The sequence below is a fragment of the Homalodisca vitripennis genome, chromosome 6, assembly GCF_021130785.1.
Source record: "Homalodisca vitripennis isolate AUS2020 chromosome 6, UT_GWSS_2.1, whole genome shotgun sequence".
NCBI lineage: Eukaryota > Metazoa > Arthropoda > Insecta > Hemiptera > Cicadellidae > Homalodisca > Homalodisca vitripennis.
The window spans coordinates 63,399,933-63,423,122 of NC_060212.1; the positions used below are offsets into that span (position 1 = coordinate 63,399,933).

Sequence of the window (23,190 nt, forward strand, 5' to 3'; positions counted from 1 at the left end):
AATTTCTTGATTTCAAAATTATTGGACATAGGAAATTGTTTTGTAAATTGCCGTGGTTCTACAGGAAGATTCCCAGCTTATTCACGAGTTTTTCCAGGTGCATTATATTCCCGAATTACCGGTTTGGCCACCCTGTTTTAGAAACCCATGATAAACTTATAGGTATTTAAATCCTTAAGATTTCAGTTTCTATTGTTTAAAGCAATATATTAATATACCAACCAAGAGGATAATCATATCATCAGAGTTGTATACATTAATCATCAAATGCTTCAATGCTTCATCTCTTTGTTACTTCAAGATGACAGCCCCACATATAATGTTTATGTTGAATGTTTAATATTTTCAAACAGTTGAGCATTTCTTTTACCTGATTTAAAGCATCAATTCTAAAGTAGTATTCAATAACAATTGTTTCTTAGTTTTAATAAAACCTATATTAATGTATTATAAGATTGAAATTGGAAAATAACTTTTTAATGTATTTAGATTCTAAATCAAATTACTGACAGTTACATAGATGTACAAAGACAGGATATGAGAAGAAATGCCAAACCACTACTGAAGCATAATAGACAAATACACTTGTACAGTTCTACTGTAAACTAGACCTACAACAATTTCCAAAAGATTGACTGATATCAATCAAATTTATGTCATAAAGGAAGTGGTATAAATGTTAAGTTACATGTTGCTTACTACCAACTTGCTGGCAACTAATAAAACAAAATAGCAGCATGTAAAACTATAACTACTAACTATACGGACTAATGGTTATCTTCTTCAAATAAACTGTGAGAACATTCTAAGATTGTGGACTAATCTTGTTTACTACAACTTGCTGTCGACTATTACAACAAAAATAACAGTGTACAGGTACTAAATTTGTGACTGATGGATCACTTTCAAATACATTATGGGAACATTTTAAGATTGCGGAAAAACTGATGTTAACTACAACTTGCTGTCAACCAGTATAGCAAAAATAACAGTGTACAGGTACCAAATTTGTGACTAATGGTCACTTTAAAATCAACCATGGGAACATTTTGTGAAAGATTGTGAAAAAAATCATGTTAAATACAACTTGCTGTCGACTAGTATAATAAAAATAACAGTGTACAGGTACCAAATTTGTGACTAATGGTCACTTTAAAATCAACCATGGGAACATTTTGTGAAAGATTGTGAAAAAAAATCATGTAAAATACAACTTGCTGTCGACTAGTATAATAAAAATAACAGTGTACAGGTACCAAATTTGTGACTAATGGTCACTTTAAAATCAACCATGGGAACATTTTGTGAAAGATTGTGAAAAAAATCATGTAAAATACAACTTGCTGTCGACTAGTATAATAAAAATAACAGTGTACAGGTACCAAATTTGTGACTAATGGTCACTTTAAAATCAACCATGGGAACATTTTGTGAAAGATTGTGAAAAAAATCATGTTAAATACAACTTGCTGTCGACTAGTATAATAAAAATAACAGTGTACAGGTACCAAATTTGTGACTAATGGTCACTTTAAAATCAACCATGGGAACATTTTGTGAAAGATTGTGAAAAAAATCATGTAAAATACAACTTGCTGTCGACTAGTATAATAAAAATAACAGTGTACAGGTACCAAATTTGTGACTAATGGTCACTTTAAAATCAACCATGGCAACATTTTGTGAAAGATTGTGAAAAAAAATCATGTAAAATACAACTTGCTGTCGACTAGTATAATAAAAATAACAGTGTACAGGTACCAAATGTGTGACTAATGGTTACTGTCAAAAGAACCATGAGAACATTATAAGATTGTAAAAAATAATGTTAAATACAACTTGCTGTCAACTAGTATAACAGAAATAGCAGTGTACAGGTGCCAAATGTATGACTAATGATCACTTTCAAATCAACCGTGTACACACATGAAAATGGAATTTAACTCAATGTTGACAATGTACACAACATTTTTGTTGTCAACATCACCATTTGTTTGAATTGTTTGCCTTTTTGCAGGTTTAACCTATAATGCAGTACGTGTCACACATGAAGACACCAGTTCAATTGTAAAACTTCACGATTCAATTATAACAAAACAATAGCAAGTGTCTGTCATCCCTCATAGTTTAAGTGTACTACACTTCTCATATCATCACTAGTTAATGCTGTTGAGAAGTGTCTTGCTCTCCATCTTCTAAGGTAACTGGAATGTTGTCATCTGTGTAGCAGAGGTACTGGAATATACTAAGCTACTGATCAGAAATTTCATCTTTAGAAAAAATCTTTAGAAATGAAATTTCATGTTCTCACTTATAGTTTTGAAATTTCTAGTCGCAACATAACTAAACTGCAACAATTGGAATTGGCAAAGAGCAACTTTACTGTAAAATCCTAGGTGTTATGCATGAAAGAGAGACCAGAATTCATGAATTTAGAGGAGCATTATTGACAGTAGAAACACCACAGTACAAAACTTCAATTTGGAGTTTGTTGAGCTTACTAGATGTCAAGCAGGTTCCAGTGGAGCAGTATTGACAGTAGAAACTCCACAGTACAAAACTTCAATTTGGAGTTTGTTGAGCTTACCAGATGTCAAGCAGATTCCAGAGGAGCAATATTGACAGTAGAAACTCCACAGTACAAAACTTCAATTTGGAGTTTGTTGAGCTTACTAGGTGTCAAGCAGGTTCCAGAGAAGCAGTATTGACAGTAGAAACTTACCAGAACAAGACTTCAATTTGCAGTTTGTTGAGCTTACTAGGTGTCAAGCAGGTTCCAGAGAAGCAGTATTGACAGTAGAAACTCCAAAGTACAAAACTTCAATTTGGAGTTTGTTGAGCTTACTAGATGTCAAGCAGGTTCCAGAGGAGCAGTATTGACAGTAGAAACTCCACAGTACAAAACTTCAATTGGAGTTTGTTGAGCTTACTATATGTCAAGCAGGTTCCAGAGGAGCAGTATTGGCAGTAGAAACTCCACAGTACAAAACTTCAATTTGGAGTTTGTTGAGTCCACTACATGTCAAGCAGGTTCCGTCATTGTGCTTCTGTTATTTTGACTTTATTTATAGCAGTTTTGAAATAGTTAAAACAAAGCTCACTAAGTGATAACTAATAAATGTGACAACATGATGTTTGTTCAATCACATGTCACTAGGCAGTATGAGCATTTGACAACTTGTTTTTTACAAACTTTGTCAATTTGGAGCACCCTGTTTTCTAACATTCAAGATAGTGAATAACATTAACTGGTATAAATTTCAATTGAAAATTTGTGATTAGTGGGCTAATAAATGCAGATTCCCATATCTCTGCTACACAGGTCACAGATTCCAGTTATCATGGGAGACGGAGCGCACAGCACAATAAACTGAGTAGTAAACAATCCCTCCACACACTACGTTTCTAATATATTTGCACTTTACACTATTATTATTATGCTAAGGATATAGAAATATAACATATACCAATGTATTTGAAGTTAGTTCTTATATACCTTCCACCAATATACTGATTGTTATTCAAATTAAGTAAACCAATAAAAAATGCCATACCACATACTCAAACATTATCCCACTTTAAGTCTAAATATGATAATATGATCTTTCTGGATTTATGTATTTAAAAGTTATTACCCAACACCTTTGCAAATCAGTTTTTATCGTAAATTAAGCAGATTTGCTGTCGAACATTAGAACTGACTTTGCTGCCTGTCCCAATACACTGCTTGGTAACCAATTTGTTAAGTAAAACCCAACAAAAATGGTAACCAGTGTGCCAGTTAAAAATTAAATCTACCATACCAAGACGACTCTACAATGGTTGCGACTAGTCACTAATCTGTGCGATTGCTATCAGGACCCAGCACAAGGCTGTGCGAGTCTACACATACCCAACAACGACCTAGATTCCTTCTTCACCACCTGAACGCTGGGCGAACCTGTTGTGATCAATCAATGTAAGATACAATACACATTACAATACTAAGAGCTTACAGTAACTATTGTATAATACATAACAAATATACTTTACACAGCATTCTCCCCGCACACATCAGGCTAGATTACTCCCAGCGCAAGACTTGCGAAAATTGTTTTCCAGTTCCCCCCAACATAAACGAGAGAAAACAATGGAAGAAAAATCCACGCCAATTGATGGGAGCTATTTTATGTTTATCCAAGATTACGTTAGATTTTAACATAACTTATGGAACTCAAAGCACCAGCATAACTGCTAAGCATAAATCAGCAGACAGAAAGCTCCATACAACTTCACTGCCAGTTAACAAGGAGTTCTACAGGGTCTACAAAAAGTCTGAGGATGGCATATTATTTTTTAAACTATTGCAGATTCCTTACGAACCTTAACACATAAATAAGTATTATACCAAAAATTCTTCTGTTTTAAGGAAATATAAATTTTTTCCATCATACTCGGGATGGTCCACAAGGAGTCAGAAGAAAATCTTAAATGACAGCACAGGTTGAGTTGTACATTAAATTAAAGGTCTCTAATGAGAGAACACAATGCCACAAACCCAACCTCAAAAAGTTCACCCTAACCAAAATGGAGGCAGTTTACATTTACAAACATGAGCTTGTTGAATTTGTCATTCCTTGTGTTAGATAAAATAATGAAACCGCAAAAACTTCAAAGCATACAAAAAACCAATTTTTCCTAATTCTGAATGACCTTACACCACAATCAGAAACGGTCTAAGAGGAGGCCTTTGAAAGTTTTCTGCATGTAATAATAATGAAACTTTTAGTAGTTCCAGCTGAGATTATCATTAAAGTTTGCCATTTTTGTACAATAGATGCTCAAATTGTTTTCCCTCTGCAGTGTGAAAGTGAGCAAGGTTTTTGTAGTAGCCATACATAATATTTTGTAGTATCTCAGCAGACATACCTGCCGTTTTATGTAGTATTCTTTGTATTAAGTCATTTTAGATTAGAGGGCTTGGTCTCATAAACTTTGCTTTTTAAATTACCCCAAAAAAGTAGTCCAAAGATGACAGGTCAGGTGACCTAGCAGGCCATTCAACTCTCCGCCCTACCCATAGTTTTCAAAACGTATGGTTCAAAATATTACGTACATCTAATGCATAATGGTGGGGCACTCCATCTTGTTGGGACCAAACAGAATCCCAGTTTAATCCTTCTACATTTATCATGGCAGGTATAATTCTATTAACCAACATGTTGTGGTAAATTTCTCTATTCAAATTTCCATCAATAATAAAAGGACCAATAATATTTTGTCATAAAATAACTGCCCACACATTCACCTTTTGAGGATGCTGAGTGTGAGCCTCTTTCATCCAGTAAGGATTTGTATCAGCCATGCCATGCTTAGTAGCAAGTTTGGTAATTGAAGACATGCTTAGTAGCAACTTTTATAATAGAAGAGTGTGGATTTTCAGTAAAAGACTGAAGTACATCAATAGCCATCTCATCACGGGTCGTTGTTTTAGGTTTACCACTGTGTGGCCGAACTTTTACACTTCCAAACTCTTTGAAACATCACACAGAGGTATAAACTGCATGTTTTGAAATAGGTGGTCTGTTCTGAAATTTATCATTAAATAGTTACACTACCTGTTGTATAATCTCTGTAGATCAATGTACCCTCTCATAATCAGTTCATTAATTCTTTCAAGTTCAGATAATGCCATTTTGATTTTTTATTACTCAACTATTTTCTTGACACTAACACATTTTAGTTGAATTAACTAAACAAACCAACTAGAAAGCTGCACAGACTCCACAAGGCCTGATCAGGAAAAACAAGACATGGGATTTCCCCAAACAACAGGGATTAATGGACTACTAATAGCCTATTGTTAGCCACAACTACAGCTGATAAAGAGCATATCAACATTGGTATGTACAAGATGCCTGATAAACCCAGCTTGACTGTCGAGTGGATGACATTTATTTTTAAATCTTCTTAACATTTCTTCACTTATAATCAAAGTCATTGCTGGTCACGTCACTATTTTTTCGTGTTGTTTACATGATGATCAACTTGAATGGCAGTTTAATTAAAGGTAATTTTTGGTAAAGGTCCACAATAAAAGTTTCTATGAGCCTGCTCCTAGATTGTTTTTCCAAATGTGGTTTAAAGTCGTTCACAACTCTGAAAAATTATTCTTCGTATATTTTGAGGTTTTTGGGGTTTCATTATTTTACCTAACACAAGAAATGACAATTAACCTTATTCAACAAGCTCAAGTTTGTAACATTAAACCACCATAATTTTGGCTAGGGTGAACCTTTTAAGGTCAGGTTTGCGGCATTGTGTTCTCCTAGTGGCAACCTTTAATTTTATGTAAGGTCATTTAAGATTTTCTTCTGACTCCATATGGACCGATCCCAGTATGATGGAAAATTTTATATTCGCTTAAAAAAATTAGATTTTTAGGTATAGAACTTATGTATAAAGTTTTGTTGCTTTATTTGCAATAGTTCAAAAAATAAAATGTAGTTCTCAGGCTTTTTGTAGACCTTCTATTGGTCTTACTACACATTCAACATTGATAACTAGACTTATCAATGGATTGCCCAAGTCAGCCTTACCTACGTTTTACCTTGATTTTTACGTTTACATTTTCTGTTGGTGATGTACTGTTGAAATGGCTATGTTTTTGCACATGTAAGATCGCAAATTTTATACTGACTGTTAAATTTAATGTTTTTGTATTCATAAGATTTAACGTTTTGTACTTGAAGCTTGGCCGCGTTCTATACGTTCTGGTAATGTTTATTGTTTGCTAAGTTGATATGTCTTGGTTTTGGGACACCTGGATCATACATAAAAATAATAACTGTGCTTAAAAATAACAATTTTGTATAACTTTTGAAAAAATGTGTAATATTTTCCAATGATTATCGTTAATAGAGAATAGAGAATACTTCCATATGATAATTTGTGTGTGTACATAAGACTAAATTATTTCATTCTTCAGACTTCAAGTGTACCTGATTTTTAAGGGTAATACGAGAAGCAACTACTTTTTACACTAGGGGTAAGACAAGCTACTGTATGGTGAAAAGTGCCTTTTTTTCTTACTTTTCCAAAAACATCTTCAACAACGTAATTAAAAACTTTTATGACAGGAAAACAGAAGAAATATAGGTAATGTTCATGATTAACAACTTTATGTTTAAGCTTGGTATATTAGGTATTAAATAAATACAAGGACTGTCTGTTATTAAAAAAAATTATTTTAAAAATACAAATACCAAAATAATAGAACATTAAAAGTTACCTTAACTGAACAGAAATGTTAAACTGTACTATTCCATCAAAGTATCGTAAAATGGGCAAATACACATGGATTTAGAAGTACTTAACTATGACTTAAATAAATTTCCTAGTATGAAAAAGTTTGGGATAGAATATGTTTCTACCACTAAACAATCAACACAGGTACAGAAGTAAAATGAGTGTATATCCCAACAAGTCACTTCAAATTTCAATGGGAACTACTGGACTTGTAACTGTATACAATTTAGTGTACCCAGTTATTAAGTATCTATCACACGTCTTAATGCCAGTTGTACATCTTTATTCTTTATTTTTATTTCTTCGTAATAAGTGTTTACGAGAAATGCACAAACATAATAACAAAAAGAAACATGTTTTGTAAAAACAAAGATAGATAATTAATTAGTGTGATATAAGTTGAGCTAAACAAAAGAACTAAATAAAGATAATTTTAATACTAAAAAAATAAATCATGGAGTTTACTTCCGGATTGTTTTGTTTATCTTTAAAAAAGTTACTTTCTGGATGTTGGCACTCCTAGGTCATGGCGTATTTCACAAGCCTCTTTCTGAGAACTAGATTCAGCCAATATCGTGTATCAGACTAGCATAAGGAACCTTATTTTTCGTGCATTATCTTTTTCAAAAACTCTTTTTATGTTCAGTTTATTGTAATTTTTTTAATATTTAGTGTACGTATTTTTTTTGAATGACAGTTAATTGTTGCACTTTTTAGTTTTGTTATGTATTAAGAGGTTTTTTTACACCTGAAGAGGAGGGTAGATTTCAATTCTCAAAATAGAGTGTTATACTTTTTAAAACATATAAAGATGGGAAATGTTCGAAAACCTAGTATCCTTATATAATATTTGTTAGTGTTGCTTTCAAAATTCTGATTTTTTTAAATTACTGAATATATTATAAAATATATAAAATGTAGATAATGAATAGACTAAAAGTTAAATTTATTCAATACAATGGTAATTTTTCAGTAATACTGTTAATTGTAAATTACTCATAAAGACTGTTCATTGGATTGGTCTAAATAACAATTAGTTTCTTGTAAGTACATAATTTACTTCTATGATTTTAAAACTGTTTTATTTAAATAGCTCAATTATACATTAGGAAAGTAAAACCCAAGTGCATTCTTGCATTTAAAATTTGTTACACCCTCTCTAGAGTTGATAAAATTATATTATACTGGGAAAAGTTATGGGATTAAAAGTAGTTCTGAATTAAAAATTATGTATTCTTCAATAAAAATAATTAGATAGCTTAATATATTATTAACAAGTAATTTTGGAGAAAACATAAACATGAGTTAAATAATAATGATTATTGATAGTTCTGATATAATCAGCTGAGAAGTATTTTACAATAACGATTGATCAAATTAAGGCAATAGATAAAAATTGACCTAGTACCATTATAAATTGATCAACAACTGGCATCACTTAATTCCTTGTTGTTTTCTTTCTTGTTTACCCTTTTCATAAATAATATTTCTTGATAGTTATAATAAATTTAAAATGACTACAAATTAAATGACAAAAGAGTAGCAAAAGTTTGTGCCAACAATCCATCATAGTGACGGCTGGATGACAAGGCACTGATAAGAGACAAAGAAAACACAGTTTAGCGGATAATTAACAAAAGATTTGTTTAGCTATGATAACAGGATGTGATAACAGTGGTTTTTATAACAGTCACCCAGTTAACACAGCTCTTTTTATAACTACTATTATTTCATGTTGTTTATTATTCCCTAGGTCAACATAAAGTAAAGGAAATCAAAGTTAAAATTATATTTACATCTTATAAACACATATACAGAAACTGATGAAAAAAGGTTCCTTCCAACTAAAAATTGTCTTATTTTTGAATAAATAATCCTCTGTAGTTTTTACATTTTCATTTTCTCTGAAACTTATAAAAGAAAACATTGTTACAGCGAGCAATTGGATTGTAATGGGCGGAAGTGATGTGAGTTTGGTGAACTCCACATATTTATTGTGGAAGAGTTCATATGTAATGGCAGTTCTGTAATTCCTACTCCGCACACATTTTGTATTCAGTTCGGACCTGGAATAGATGGATAGGCACTGAACAAGCCGACACTATTTAACAAACAAAACGCAGGAAAACAGGCTTTGACATGTAGTTCACAGTTTTTCTGCTATTTAGATCCAAGACTCATCGAATAAAAAAGGACAAAGGATTGTAACTCGCTGAAGAAGACCAGACATTAATACGTATAATTCTGGATGAAGACTAGTTAACTATTGTATGTTCGGACACCATGTAAATCAACTAGTAATAAAAAATAATTTTTACTATGAAGTTTTCGAAGAGCTTGTTAATATCAAACCATGATTGTACTACCATATAATAATGAATAAACAATTTGTAATTTTAAAATTGAAATGTAAAATAATTCATATTTAAAGAATCAAATCTATAATAAAAAAACATTTTTTACATAAAACAATTTAATGCTGCTAGCTGGTCTATTGTAAGTGCACGAAATGTGTAGTAGTTAACAAGCCTTAATCTTTAGAGTTATACATATATAACAATCTTATCTTCTTTAAATGGTATTTAACATACATACAGCTAGTTACATACATTATACATTGAAGGTGAATTCAACAAAATTAATTTGTTTCTTTAGTACTAATTTTATTTTATAGCATAAAAATAAAGATTTTTCAAATTAATTATATGTAATTTTTCAAACAATTTTACTCTGGTTGGTCCATTAAATTCAATTATTTTAATTAACTGTGACCTACTACACAGTAATCCCTTAGCCTTTTCACCACAGAATCAATGATTAGTTAAATTCATGAAAAGCCATAGAGTAATTCGTGGAAATATTAGTGTCTTTCAACAATAAATCAATGTTTACAAGACTAAATTTAATGTTTTAAATTGTCTTTATCAAATAAGAAAGTAGTGAAGAAAACCATTGTGGAAACATAAGACACGGTCAGACATTCTACAACTCTTCCCTCATCACACAATTAGTGCAAAATGCCTGACAATCTGGACAAGTTGATCTCTGAACTCATCATTAGCCTACACACTTTGGCTATCTTTTGTTCAGTGATAACTAACCACTTTGGGCTTCTCTTGTAGAGGCTTCCACAGACACTGAAAGCTGAGTCCCACCCACCATAAACAGATACTGCAATACCACTTATAATATCCCTTATTGTTCAACAATACATCATCAACAAGCATCAAATTGAAGTTAGGCTGCATTATTATTTTAGAAGTTAAATTAATATAACGATCATATGACAACTCTTAATTAGTTGATATATTAATATAGTGCTTTGAAAAACCTTATTATTCTAAAGCCTTATAGATTTATATAGTTCTAAGCATATTAAGTGGTTTCAAAACATGTGAATGTGATTTGGTTGCGATCAGTTACAGTGTAAACGTTTTCGCATGTTTTAGTTTGACGTTACTGTGTAATTGCTAGGAAAAATCATTTTCATGTAATAGAGATGTACTCAATTACGATACAAGAAATAAATTAAAATTGAGGACTGATTAAATTTACTCACAGCACTGCCCAGGATAACCTTTAGGTATACAGCGTTAAAAAATGTACTACTGCCTGGCTATTAATATTAAGAATTTAGACTAACAGTTTCCAGTCAAGCCCTTCTGAAAACTGATAATAGCACAAAAAATATTTTAAATATATCTTTTTTCTCCAAATACTTGTAAAAGTCCCCCACTGAGTACTGGATAGTTATGGTGCAAAGTGCTTGAAAAACACGATACAGTTTTGGCATATACATTTTTTTACTCTCGTCATCAGAGGGTTAATTGTAATAGAATAATGTCATTCTCTTTAACTTACAGAAGAACAACGGTACAGAAAACTTACACATAACTTTCTACACGTACAGCAACACAAGTAACTAAATTTGAAAAAAAAAACCAATCAGATACACAACTTACATAGAATTAAATAAAATTTTGAAAAATGAGAAGTTTATGTCCAGTGAAGTGTTTTTAAAGAAAATAAAAAGGATTTTGATATTCAATGCATACTATTCATTAAATCAAGTTTTTAAGGACCCAGATTTATTCAAAACTTTAATGTCGGTTTTATCGAGCAGTGTAAGTTTTTCTCTGGTTCAAAGTTCTTGCAATCCCAAGGTTCCAATTCTTTAATTTTTAAGAACAATAATAATAAAAGCCTTTCATAAAATATTTTCATAACTTTTTATAGTGTTGTAGTTTTATGATACTTAAACTTCAGCTTCTCTAATTAATGTATATGTAACTTCTGATAATTGTATGTACACTCAGACTGTATCTATTAAGAAAAAAATCTGTTGTCTATTATATGACCTATAAAATTTTGAATATAGAGACTTTTACACATACGAAACTTCCCAGGGCCATATTTCAGAAACACAAATAAGATGTTTTCTTTTTATGAATATGGATTGATAAATGACTGTTTTTGAAAATACAAGTCTAATTAAATGTAAGTCTTCTTAAATGTAATATATAAAAAAATTCGATTATGGCATTAAAATATCCATAACATTCCTTACAAAAGAATCAATCAGAGAGGTGTTAATTTTTGGGAAAAAAATCCTCTTTTAAAATCCAAAAATCTGTTTGTTATTGCTATATGTATGACTATAGTAACCAAAATTAATTTTTCTGTTACAAAACGTTATTAGGAAATTGATTTTGAAGTTGTTTGTCTGTTGTTTACTGTTAGACTATTAGAATAGGTTTAGTTGAAAAACCTGTAGCTAAACAAGGAGTCAAATGAAATCCTGCAAGCCTACGTTTATACGAAAAATCATGAAAAATATGCCCATATATAAAAACACCCCGTAGAGTAATTTACTGTGTTTTAATACATTTTAAATTCCTGAAAATCTAAAATACAAATTTGTATTTTAATTAGTTAAATCTTGTTCTAATTAAAACCAAAACCCTGTTTATGAAATGACCGCAAGAAACAAGCATAAAGAATACAGTAAAAATTGAAAAGACTAACCTGTGAAGAGCCGTTCAGGACCTCGGATGATTTGACTCTTGTTTTTTACACTAACACAGATATGAATCATAAATAGCATAGTGATATTCATGATCATACTTTGTATTAATAAAGGTAACTCAAACTTCTTCCCGCACCTGAAAACAAGTTCAAATTACTTATAGAAAGCAAGACAATGTTTTTTAATTTAAAAATTGAAATCAGAATTTCATTCTATAAACGAAAAACCACTTTATTATTTGAAAACACAAAATTGTAACTAAATAAACAATAAAAAAAATTCAGTGAATTAACACTAACTAGAATTAATAATAATTAATATAACAAATAGATAGCCTACCTAATGCCATAAAATAGATTTAGCCTATTTAATTACTTCCTTGAAATGCCTTCTGGTTGTTTTAATCATGAATAACAGATGACCATACTAAAACGTGAGGGCAGTCACAAAAATATTATATGGCAATAATGTTTCAAGACATGTATGGTTTGTTTCTGTAACAAAAAGTGATAGACAAAAAAACTAAATACATATGTACTAAAATTTCATTACAAAATTGGCATTCAATGAATGTTTGCTAGTGGTAAAGTGCTTTAAAAAGTTCATTTAATTACTCTTCGTCTCATCTACAGTTAATTTAGCTTGTTTGCTAGTAAATTACTGTAAAAGAACCTTATCAAACCTATAAATATACCATGGAGTACTGTTTCGCAATGTGTCGCTAATAGGCTTCACTGATCTTTCTTGCAAAATTTAAAATCTACAGCACATTTAATTCTCAAGATGTCCTGCGGTCAGATAGACAAACATAAATCATGCAGCAATTTTACATCATCCCGACAAACAAAATATAAATTGTGTCATTCTACTAAGTGCTTCAATGACACTTAGCCAAGTTCCATGTAGTGAGTCATTTTTAAGATTACTTGGGAGACCATGTCTATCACCTGAGTTACCTAGCAGTAATTGTTTCAGAAAATGTATGAAACAAATGTCCTAAAAGACTTTTAGTGTCTTCCAGCAGTTATGTATGTGATTTAATCTATAATAATATGTTGACAAGTCTGTATTAAATTATGTTTTACATCTTTGGCTGTGGGGTGAACTAGGACTATTCCTTGGGTTTACGACAGTAATTAGTGTAGGCATTTTAAGCACTATGATTAATTGTTCCTCCAGTTTATAAATTCTTGAAGGGAGTATTGGAGTTTCTTCTTGAAGCATTTCTGTCCACTGTTTATTTTCAGATGGTCTGGAAGAATATTGAAGAGTTTAGGTCCTGCATAGCTTGGCTTCCTCTCGTACAGAGCAAGGCGATGAATTGAAGCCAAACTATGCAGGACCTAAACTCTTCAATATTCTTCCAGACCATCTGAAAATAAACAGTGGACAGAAATGCTTCAAGAAGAAACTCCAAGAATGGTTTCTACAGAGGACATTTTACTCCCTTGAAGAATTTATAAACTGGAGGAACCATTAATCATGGTGCTTAAAATGGTTTATCCACTGTCTTCTACATTGCTGACTAATATTCTAAATTATTACCTTTACCTTACTTGACGCCAATTCTGTAACTCTATGTACATGAATAAAGAAACTGTCTATTGTCTATAGTTATGACACACAGCGGTCCTGTTAACCTGATGAGATCTAACAGGACGGACTGGCATGAAACTGAGCAAACCAGTTTGTATAAAAATGGCAGTTATATTTCCATCAAACAATGTAGTTTTGGAAAATGAATTAATTTTGTACACTATGCCAGACAGAAAACTGTGCCAAAATGGCAGTGTAATCATTGGATACACAGATAATCAATCATTACATTCAGTATAATTATATTTATGAACATAGTTTGGAAATCAATAAAGATCCTAGTGGACAATATGTAATTCAATTGGAAAAGGGTAGTTTAAATTTAAAAAAAATTACAGTGGTCAGTCTCAACAAAGTTGAAAATAATAAACATTACAATAAAACTGGAAGTAGTATTATTACTTTCACAGAAACTAAAAATCAAAGCATTGGTATGAAATATCAAACTCCCTGCATTCCTTTCCATAAGAATATTGTTTTTGAATCAGTACTTTTTATAAGATATGTAGTGATAGTAAAAGAGAAGTAAGTATATTTATTAGTCGCTTCTACTTACCAGAATAATATCCTTAGTATATTGGAGATTAAGAGTACAAGGCACACGTACAGAGAGAAACCTTCAGCGTCTCCCTTCCGGCGAATTTCTCGATATTGCGGAATGAATGGCACCACTCCGCCAAATATCATCACGGTTGATGCTGCCCATTTCAGCACTTTGGATATGCTCAGATCGTGGATTCCGCTAGCAATAAAGTCCTCCATACTGACTTGACTGTTGTCTTTGTTTTGTTTGATTTAAGCAGTTCCTGTGTTTCCATACTGGAACAAGTAATACAATTCATTTTTACTGCACCATGAATTGGCTTAAAATACAGGATACCCTATCCCACCAATATTAGGCCTATCAACTACCTCTGGACCACTTAGCTTGGATTGACCCTTTAAATTTTTCAATTTTCAACTGTTTCAAATATGTTAAATTTTTTAATAAACCATACTCTTTTTAGTGTTTTGTTCTTGTTTAAGTTTGACCAAAATACGAGTGCACTTTTAATTTATAGGTTTATAGATGTGATTGCATGCTTACTAAAACTAAATAGTGTTTATATATTTATGATCAGGGAAACAAATAGAACTAGTTGAAGTTAAATTTTCAATGGCTATCGTGGCCAGTAATGTTTCTGATGTTAGCCTATTTTCAATACAACGTAGTTTGTTTACGTACTTGACTAATAGGCCTAAAATGTAAACAATTATAAAATTAAAATCGCTTGTCTCTTTAATATACTTAGCAAGATCAAACTTAAGTTTTTTTTGTATTAAAATTTCAATGGTAGTAATTAGTAATCTTAATTTGATATTCTATTCAATTTTTTTGTTGATCTGGTAGGGAAGTGCAGATCAATCACATAAATAAAACTACCTGTTACTAATTAATGGGTTTAACTTCCTTTTTACAATTTTTAGTTTGACCATGTCACATAAACAATCTAAAATCACTTTTAACAATTCCTTTAACTAGTATCATTTCCCAAAAGATTTTTAGGTGCTGACACCCCATATATTATACAATTATTAACATGTTTGAAACAGGTTATATTCCATATAGTCATTTAGAGAGAGAGAGAGAGAGAGAGAGAGAGAGAGATTCTTTATTTACAATCTTAAAGATTGAAATAGTGTCAAAAGTTAATACATTAAGTAAAACAGTCTTATTTGGGACAAAGTCTTTGTACTTGCTTCACAAGAAAAGTTACAGTCTTGCTTCAGCCACTCCGCCAATTGATGAATTCATTAATACTATAAAAAGGACGATCAAGCAGCCACTCATTCAGTTTAGCCTTCAGCAGTCTTGGTCTTGAGATCTTGACTTCCACTGGCAATAGGTTGAAGAACTTCGCTCCATTGTACGACGGCTTCATTTCATACCGCTTGCTATGATGAATAGGGAGGTTAAAGTCTCCAGCATGCCGGGTGTTGTAATGGTGAGCATCCTCATTTTTTAGAAGACCTTTCTTGCAGGCTAGCGAGATCACCTCCAACAGGTAAATGTTCACCACAGTAAGTATGCGCCACTTTCTGAAAGGCTCTCGACAGCTCTCCTTCCAGTTCAGGCCAGCCATTACTCTTAGTGTTCTCTTTTGCAGGACTAGCACACGTTGGATGTTATGGAGAGAGGTGCTTCCCCAAAGCTGGATCCCATACCTGAGGTGACTTTCGAAGAGGGAGTGGTAAGAGATTTTAAGGGCTTCTACTGTACTAATAGATTTAATGCGTCTCAGAGCGAATATAGCACTGCTTAGTCTTCTGCACAGCTCGTCCACGTGATCAACCCATGACAGTCTGTTGTCTATAATTAAGCCAAGATGTTTTGTAGCTTCGACGACCTGAATACCTGGACACCCTCTGATCTCGTCTCTCTTGTTGCCCATATTCATTTGCTTGGTTTTTTCTTCATTGAAGACGAGGTCATTCATGGAGCAATATTCAATGGCCAAGTTAAGTGCAACATAGGATTTCACTTCTATATCTTCTATGGTTTTGCTTGAGGCAACGAGCACCGTATCATCGGCGTACATAATTGATTTGCTGAATGGAACAGTGTATGATGGAAGGTCATATGTAAACAGAGTGATATTTATCTAGGAAACAGAGAGATTCAGGGCTTCTGCAATCAGAAGCCCTGAATCTCTCCCTCCCCAATGGGAGGGGGGCAAAAAATTAAGGAGGGATAAGTATAAAAGGAGGAAATAACAGGTTTATCAACTCAGAAAGAAAAGACAGGGAATTTGAGTGAGAAGAATGAGTTTACTATGCTTGAGGGTAATTAAAGATGTTTTTGGTACTTTGGTATTATCCGGAGGCCACTATTTTTGGAAGATTTATTCTTACCGGGAACCTAAATAAAAAAGTTATTTGAAAGAACGGACTCTATTTTACTTCCTGTGGAAATTACAGGTTATTATGTTCCTATTTTCTGCCTCCCAAAACGAAGTGACGTCGGCAAATACCAAAGTAGTACTTGTACTACCAAAGTTGAAGGTAACCTTAACAAGCGCTCACATGATCTAAGCTCGAATTTAGGTATACTATCTTGAGGGACTTTTTTTTCAAGGGAAATGCAGGATGGCGACGAACAGGTTATAGAAGGCCACACTGATGACCAGGGATATTTCTGATTGGTATTTTCCCAACCTCAAATCACGTCCCAGATTGTCAAACTTTTCTAACGTCACAACATGTTGGACGAATTGGCACATGATCAGAGGTCAGGAAACACCCCACACTTCTGGTGAAAAAAGATAAACATTCCTCAGATAGTATCTAAATTCAAGCTCAAATCACATGAATGCTCATTAACTTTTTATATTTATAAATTTTTTCAATACTCTCACCTATTTTTCATCATTTTGACCACAGTTTCTATCTCTGTGGCAAGATTATCCAAACCTCTTATATTTTGGTCTCGTTTGCCACTGCGTAGCTTTTTTGGGCATCTCCAAGTTGATTTTTTGTGCCTTTCGGCATTAGTTACTTTTTTTGCACCGTTAATTTCAAAGACAGATGCTGTTCTTTCTCTTTTGTTCACTTTTTGTGGTGTTCATGAATAATGCTTTTCGGCATATATATACAATATAGGCTATAAGTTTTGGGTTGTGAGTACACATTCAAGAAGACGTATTATTATTATATCAAAATGGATAGAAGACATTTTTTATTCAGTTTATAATGGAAATTTTTATGCGTTGCATACAATTATATGGTTAACTTTGGTGTGTCTGTAATATTTTTAATTCTCTTTAACATTATTGATCAGCATCTTAGAAATTTTATGTATTACTAATCGGTACAATCTTGATAGATGGATTTATTTTGCACACTAGGGCGTCTGCCGCAGTCAACAGATAACTTCACGGCAACTTTATGCAACAATTGAGACGGGATCCTCCCAATTGCATTAAGAGGACAAATCGCAAATATTTTTTTTTTAAGTGCCTCCTTAAGCAATTAGAAAATCTAATATTGTATTAACTAATATTATTAACTATACTAACCTCACAATTGTAGGCAATTCATTGCTCAAAGCAACATAACACAACCCTTCTTTAAAATACAAATTTAACTCTCATTTAAGATTTCAGTCTAATCCACTGTACAGCAAAACTTCGTGATATATGCCTGAAAAAACTATGTAATATAATATGACACTTATAAGTTGTACAATAAACACAGGCTCTATTACAGAAATATTAATTTTGTAAATTCATTATTATTTATCACACACGACTTAGGCTCAAAATAGTAAGCCATAAATAATTAACTTTCATATTATTTGATAACGAAATACTACATGAAATCAAACAACCTGGCACTCCACAATCTGTTAACATAGACACCGTTTCTGATTAGTGAATGACTAACTAATAAAAACTGAAATAGTAGGTGTATAGATAGTGTAAGGTTGGACGTTCACATTTGACAAGTGAACATGGACAATGTACAAGTAGTATTTTTTTTCTTTTTACTCTATGACTATTTGTAAGTAGACTGCATAGAGAAACTGTTGTAAAGTAAAGTTATCATCACTGTATCGTCTAGACAGGTACCAGGGGTCTCCTTCCAAATATGTTTATTCGAGGCTAGAACAGAGACATCTTAGGAGGCTGGCGGACCAAGTACTTTCATATGTATTTTACTAAAGAGATATATATATATATATATAGTTCGATATGTATTAGAACGATCAAGAATTGAATGTTCTATAGTAACTGAAACAACAAAGTAGATTTCTGAAGTAAACTATCAAATCTTTTCAATCAAAACTTATTCATTTATTTATTAAAGGTTCTTTACAGTTGTTGGCAAAACTTAGTTACGTTTTTCTTTTGAGCCGTCCCTTGTCATTCTTGTGTATGCATGACAGTGATATTTGTGCTTTTACCCAACGATGTAACTCTATCTCGACTCTAGTCTGACACCTCTATTATCATCATATAGTACGAAAGAAAATATAAATTATCTACATATATATATATATATATATATATATATATATATATATATATATATATATATATATATATATATATATATATATATATTAAACTGTGTTAGATCGTTGGTTTTTTGTGCCAATTACTCGTATCACAGATGAAGGTGGTGCACCACCACCTTCACTCCAGTGCAGTACAGTCTACGGCAAACATACTGTTGTCAGTTGCTTCTTTAAATGAAGTGGGCTTTATTTTTACTGACTCGTGGACTGTGGTGTGGAGCCGCGTGAGGAGTACACTATTTGTAGGATAGAAACCATGTTGCTGTAGTTTGTCCCCCTCCACTCGCCAGGCTTCGTGCTGTCTAGCTCGATCTTTACAAGTACAGATAACCGAACCTGTTCGTAGTATAAGGAACAACTGGAGCGCACGGGAGCAGGAATTTGCCACTTAGCAATCTGATATAGAATAGTATATAGCTGGGATACTTCTTTCTATCATTTGATATGGCTTAGTTTCTCCCAATCTCGCGATGAACCAGTTGCCTGTTAAAATAGCGTAAAAAGCTAAATCTCGAGAAGATTTTTGTTTGCAAGCTTTAAGCAATCAGCCAAAGCCATAGAGTAAAGAAGAGAAAGTAATAGAGGAGAAAATCATAGTTCAAAGTCGTTACAAAGATTTTATTTCAATGCACTCACGTTGAAGTACCCACCCTAGATCACAAGAAACTGAAGGCCCTAATTTCCGATAAATTTAACATGGCGCCTGAAATTTTATAATTATTGATACTAGCGATAATTCTGTTGAATTATGTTTGTAAACCGTTCGTTCTAGATTGATTTTAGATTACAATGCATTATAAGTTTCTATGATATGCCAAATTCCAACATGTTAATAAGTTTAAACCACTAAAAAAGCTGAGTCTTTATCATAAACACAGTTTTAAATTATTCAAATGAAACATGAATAAATGTGGCAATGTGGACAAATAGTGCGGAAAAGTTGTAACTAAACGACAAGAACTGTAAAGAACGTAAATATCTAAGAACCAAAAGAATTTATTTTGACAGTTGTTATTTGCTGGTAATACTGTAGCATAAATCTACCAATCAGAATCGAGGAATCTCAACTAGCGCTCCTTTCGGTGTAGTACCCAATTAGCGACCATAACCTGAACCTGAGAAAACATCTTGCTGTTACCCCGGTAACCATGTGCGTTAACCAGACCTAGTGTATTACCTATATTGGTCTACAACCATGAATCTCTTTCATTTGAAGTCCAATGTTTCGTCTGCTTTTGGAGAGAGGATGGAATTAGATTCCATACATCTTAATTGTTCTAAAGCTTTCGATACAGTGAGTCATCCACATATGTGATGCAAAACGTAAAATGGGACCATTTGTCGATAAAAAAATTTAGTTATTTTTATAATCTTATTAGGAATAAAATTCTGGACATTTTGTTATTCAAACCATGCAAAATATATTTATATTTGGCTGTGCTATAACGGTTTTATTGTAACTGACGAAAAAAGGGAGTTTTGAGAAAAACAAGGTCAAAGTTTACTAAACACAAAACACATTTTATTTTTCTTATTTAACATATTTAAGAAATGAGACTTTCACCAAAATGTTCTTTGGAATGTCCTTTGTCAAGACCTATCATTAAAAAGAAAAAGAATGGATTTAAAAATTGTCCATCTTTAGAAAACATAGAGGTTGTTAAAGTGTACGCTTGCGCTTGGCCGGACGGGAAGGTCCTGCAACATCCAAAGTTCTGGTAGGCTCAGGATTCTCAGTATCTCACGGATTTTTCTCAAGTTCTTCAGGGCATCTACTTGGAGCAGGACACATCAAATCCTTGAACTCATCCTTACAGTATGGTCTAATATTTTTGTACAGATAGTTCTTGCGAGCTTCCAAAGCCCAGGTGGTTGGATAACCTCAGGAAATCCAGCAGGTCCATTTTTGTCTGGGAAGATGGTGTGCACAAACTCAATGCCATCTAACTCAGATTTACATACTACTTTGCCTTTATTATTAGAGGCAAACTCAAAATGGTTGAATTTAGTGATTTTTGGCACTTTGGTACATTTATGTTCAGTGAAAAAGCCTTGCCAATCGTGAACATTTACAGCAACATCACCTTTCTCATTTCCAACTGCAATTGTAGTGTTCACTTTTGAGGTTGGTGTAGAATATTCCACTGTCTGGACCAACTCACTCACTGACGATATGTGGGTGACTCTGAATTTTTTTCAGTAATCCAAAGGCGCAGTCACAAGAAAATTTTGTGTGACCAACAGGCAAGAATGATAATACAATTTTGTTGTTCTTTCCTTGGCAAACTCGCCATGCGAGGTAGCCCAATAAAATATTGTTTTTATTTTGGGCCACACAATTATCTGCATGAATGTACATGGTTGTTTTCCCATGGCTTTGGTTGTTTAAATAATGGTCAAAAAAACTTACAACAAGATTCGACCCTTTGCTGGTGCTAACACTCTCTGGTATGAGATAGTTTACCTGTTTATTAACAGTTTCGCACATTACTCCAAATATCCCTACTTTAAAAGGTACTAAGAAATAGATGGGTCCTGGTTGTAATAATAGGAATCAAATAATTACGTTATTCTAATTTATGAATAATGATAAAAATTAAATTAATCACTATTTGGGGCACAATATTTTTAGTTAATCTGTATTTTGCTAATATAAATCAATTAAATGGTTTACCAACACATGGGCATGCAACATACCTATATAATTGACCATGAGACAAACACAGATGTTCTAAATATAAGCAGCAAACGGACATTGTCTGACCTTGAGATTTGTTAATAGCTGTTGTGAACGCTAATCGAACAGGGAATTGAAGTTTTTGAATGATCTGTTAACCCACGGCTTCACCCGCAATTTCGTAGGATTTGCGTGTTTATGAGCACTTCGATTGAATTATATTTTAGTCGCTAATGTTGAGTTTACCTTGTTGTCATGATACAAAAATCTGCCAAAAAGTGTATATTTAGGGCCATTGCAATTTACTCTTGTCTGCATTTTTTGATCCGTAGTTGATTATCGCTGGATTCCCGATGAAGAAAATATAAATACATACTCAAGAAAAAGAAGCCTACTTCTGTCATTAAACAAATAATGTGGGTTTTATAACAGACTTAAAGTATATATGTAGATAATACTTTTGTTTTTTTATATAAGCATGGCATTTCTAACCAAGCAATGCAACCTTAACATTTGCTACAATTGACTTAAAACTATTTGTCATTAAAAATTTTAACATTCTTATCAGGATATTTTCATACTCTATGCTAAACAGCAATTGCAGAAAAGGTTGGGGCGATGTTAGTATCATACATCGATGGTATCATAAGCTCCCTCTATGTTTTCAAACTATAAATATAAACAAATTGAAAACTGGTTAAATTAATTAAACATATGGTTGCACTGTGATAAAATCATGTTTACCAAGAACAGTTGATTACATTTAACAAACTCTAGAAGTGAACTCAACCTTTTATCTATAAAAAAACCTTAAATTTGCAATAAAAATTTACTTATTAATTGAGATAAACACTATTTTATCTTTTAAGCTGGACCAAACAATACATATCTATAAAATTTCATTGAACTTGGTTCTGTGGTTTCAGAGATTAGTAGCCTATTACTGTAGTGTAAACAAACGAGATTTATATATAAGGATAAGTTTGTGTTATTATTATTATTCCTGTTTATATTATTATGATTTTTAACTGCATCTCTTATTCATAGTATAACTTTTATATTGCTTATATAATATTAATTATTTTTACAATATTGTTACTATGATTATTTTACCTTTCAAATATGCACTTATGGTATTAAGTCTTGAAATCATTACTGTATTTATCTGTTAAATGATTGTCTTCAAATAAATAATAATTTAAATGAATATGTATTAATTATATTATAAACCCTTTGAGTGCACAGCTCTAAAAATTTTTCACATTGTAAGAGTGCCAGGTGAAATTATGGGGTATATGCAAGAAGTGCCGGAAATTTTTCAGCAAAAACGTGAGACTTTGGTAAAAACACTGTAAAAAATTGGTTTATCAACATATTTTCATGATTTTTTTTATTTAATTTGTTGGTAAAAGACTGTTCTAATTTACCTATCATAAAAGAGTACACAAATAACTGTACAAATTTTAAATTTTATAAAAAATCGATAGACTTTAAAAAATGTTTCAACACTTTTTTAAGTTTGAGATAAAAAAACATAAACTAAATTTT

General features: G+C 32.3%; 1 protein-coding gene across 4 annotated transcripts in view; it reads right to left on the reverse strand.

Annotated features, from left to right (window-relative positions):
• Window positions 1-18,399, reverse strand: part of LOC124364391 (solute carrier family 66 member 2) — a 54,204-nt gene extending 35,805 nt beyond the window's left edge. For all 4 annotated transcript variants that reach the window (XM_046819826.1, XM_046819827.1, XM_046819829.1 and 1 more), the window contains exons 1-3: window positions 17,965-18,399; window positions 14,466-14,728; window positions 12,313-12,449 (exon numbers count right to left, since the gene is read on the reverse strand). In XM_046819826.1, coding sequence (XP_046675782.1) covers window positions 12,313-12,449; window positions 14,466-14,671 — 343 coding nt within the window. In that variant the 5' untranslated portion in view covers window positions 14,672-14,728; window positions 17,965-18,399. The remainder of the gene's footprint in view (window positions 1-12,312; window positions 12,450-14,465; window positions 14,729-17,964) is intronic.
• Between the last annotated feature and the right edge of the window lie 4,791 nt (window positions 18,400-23,190).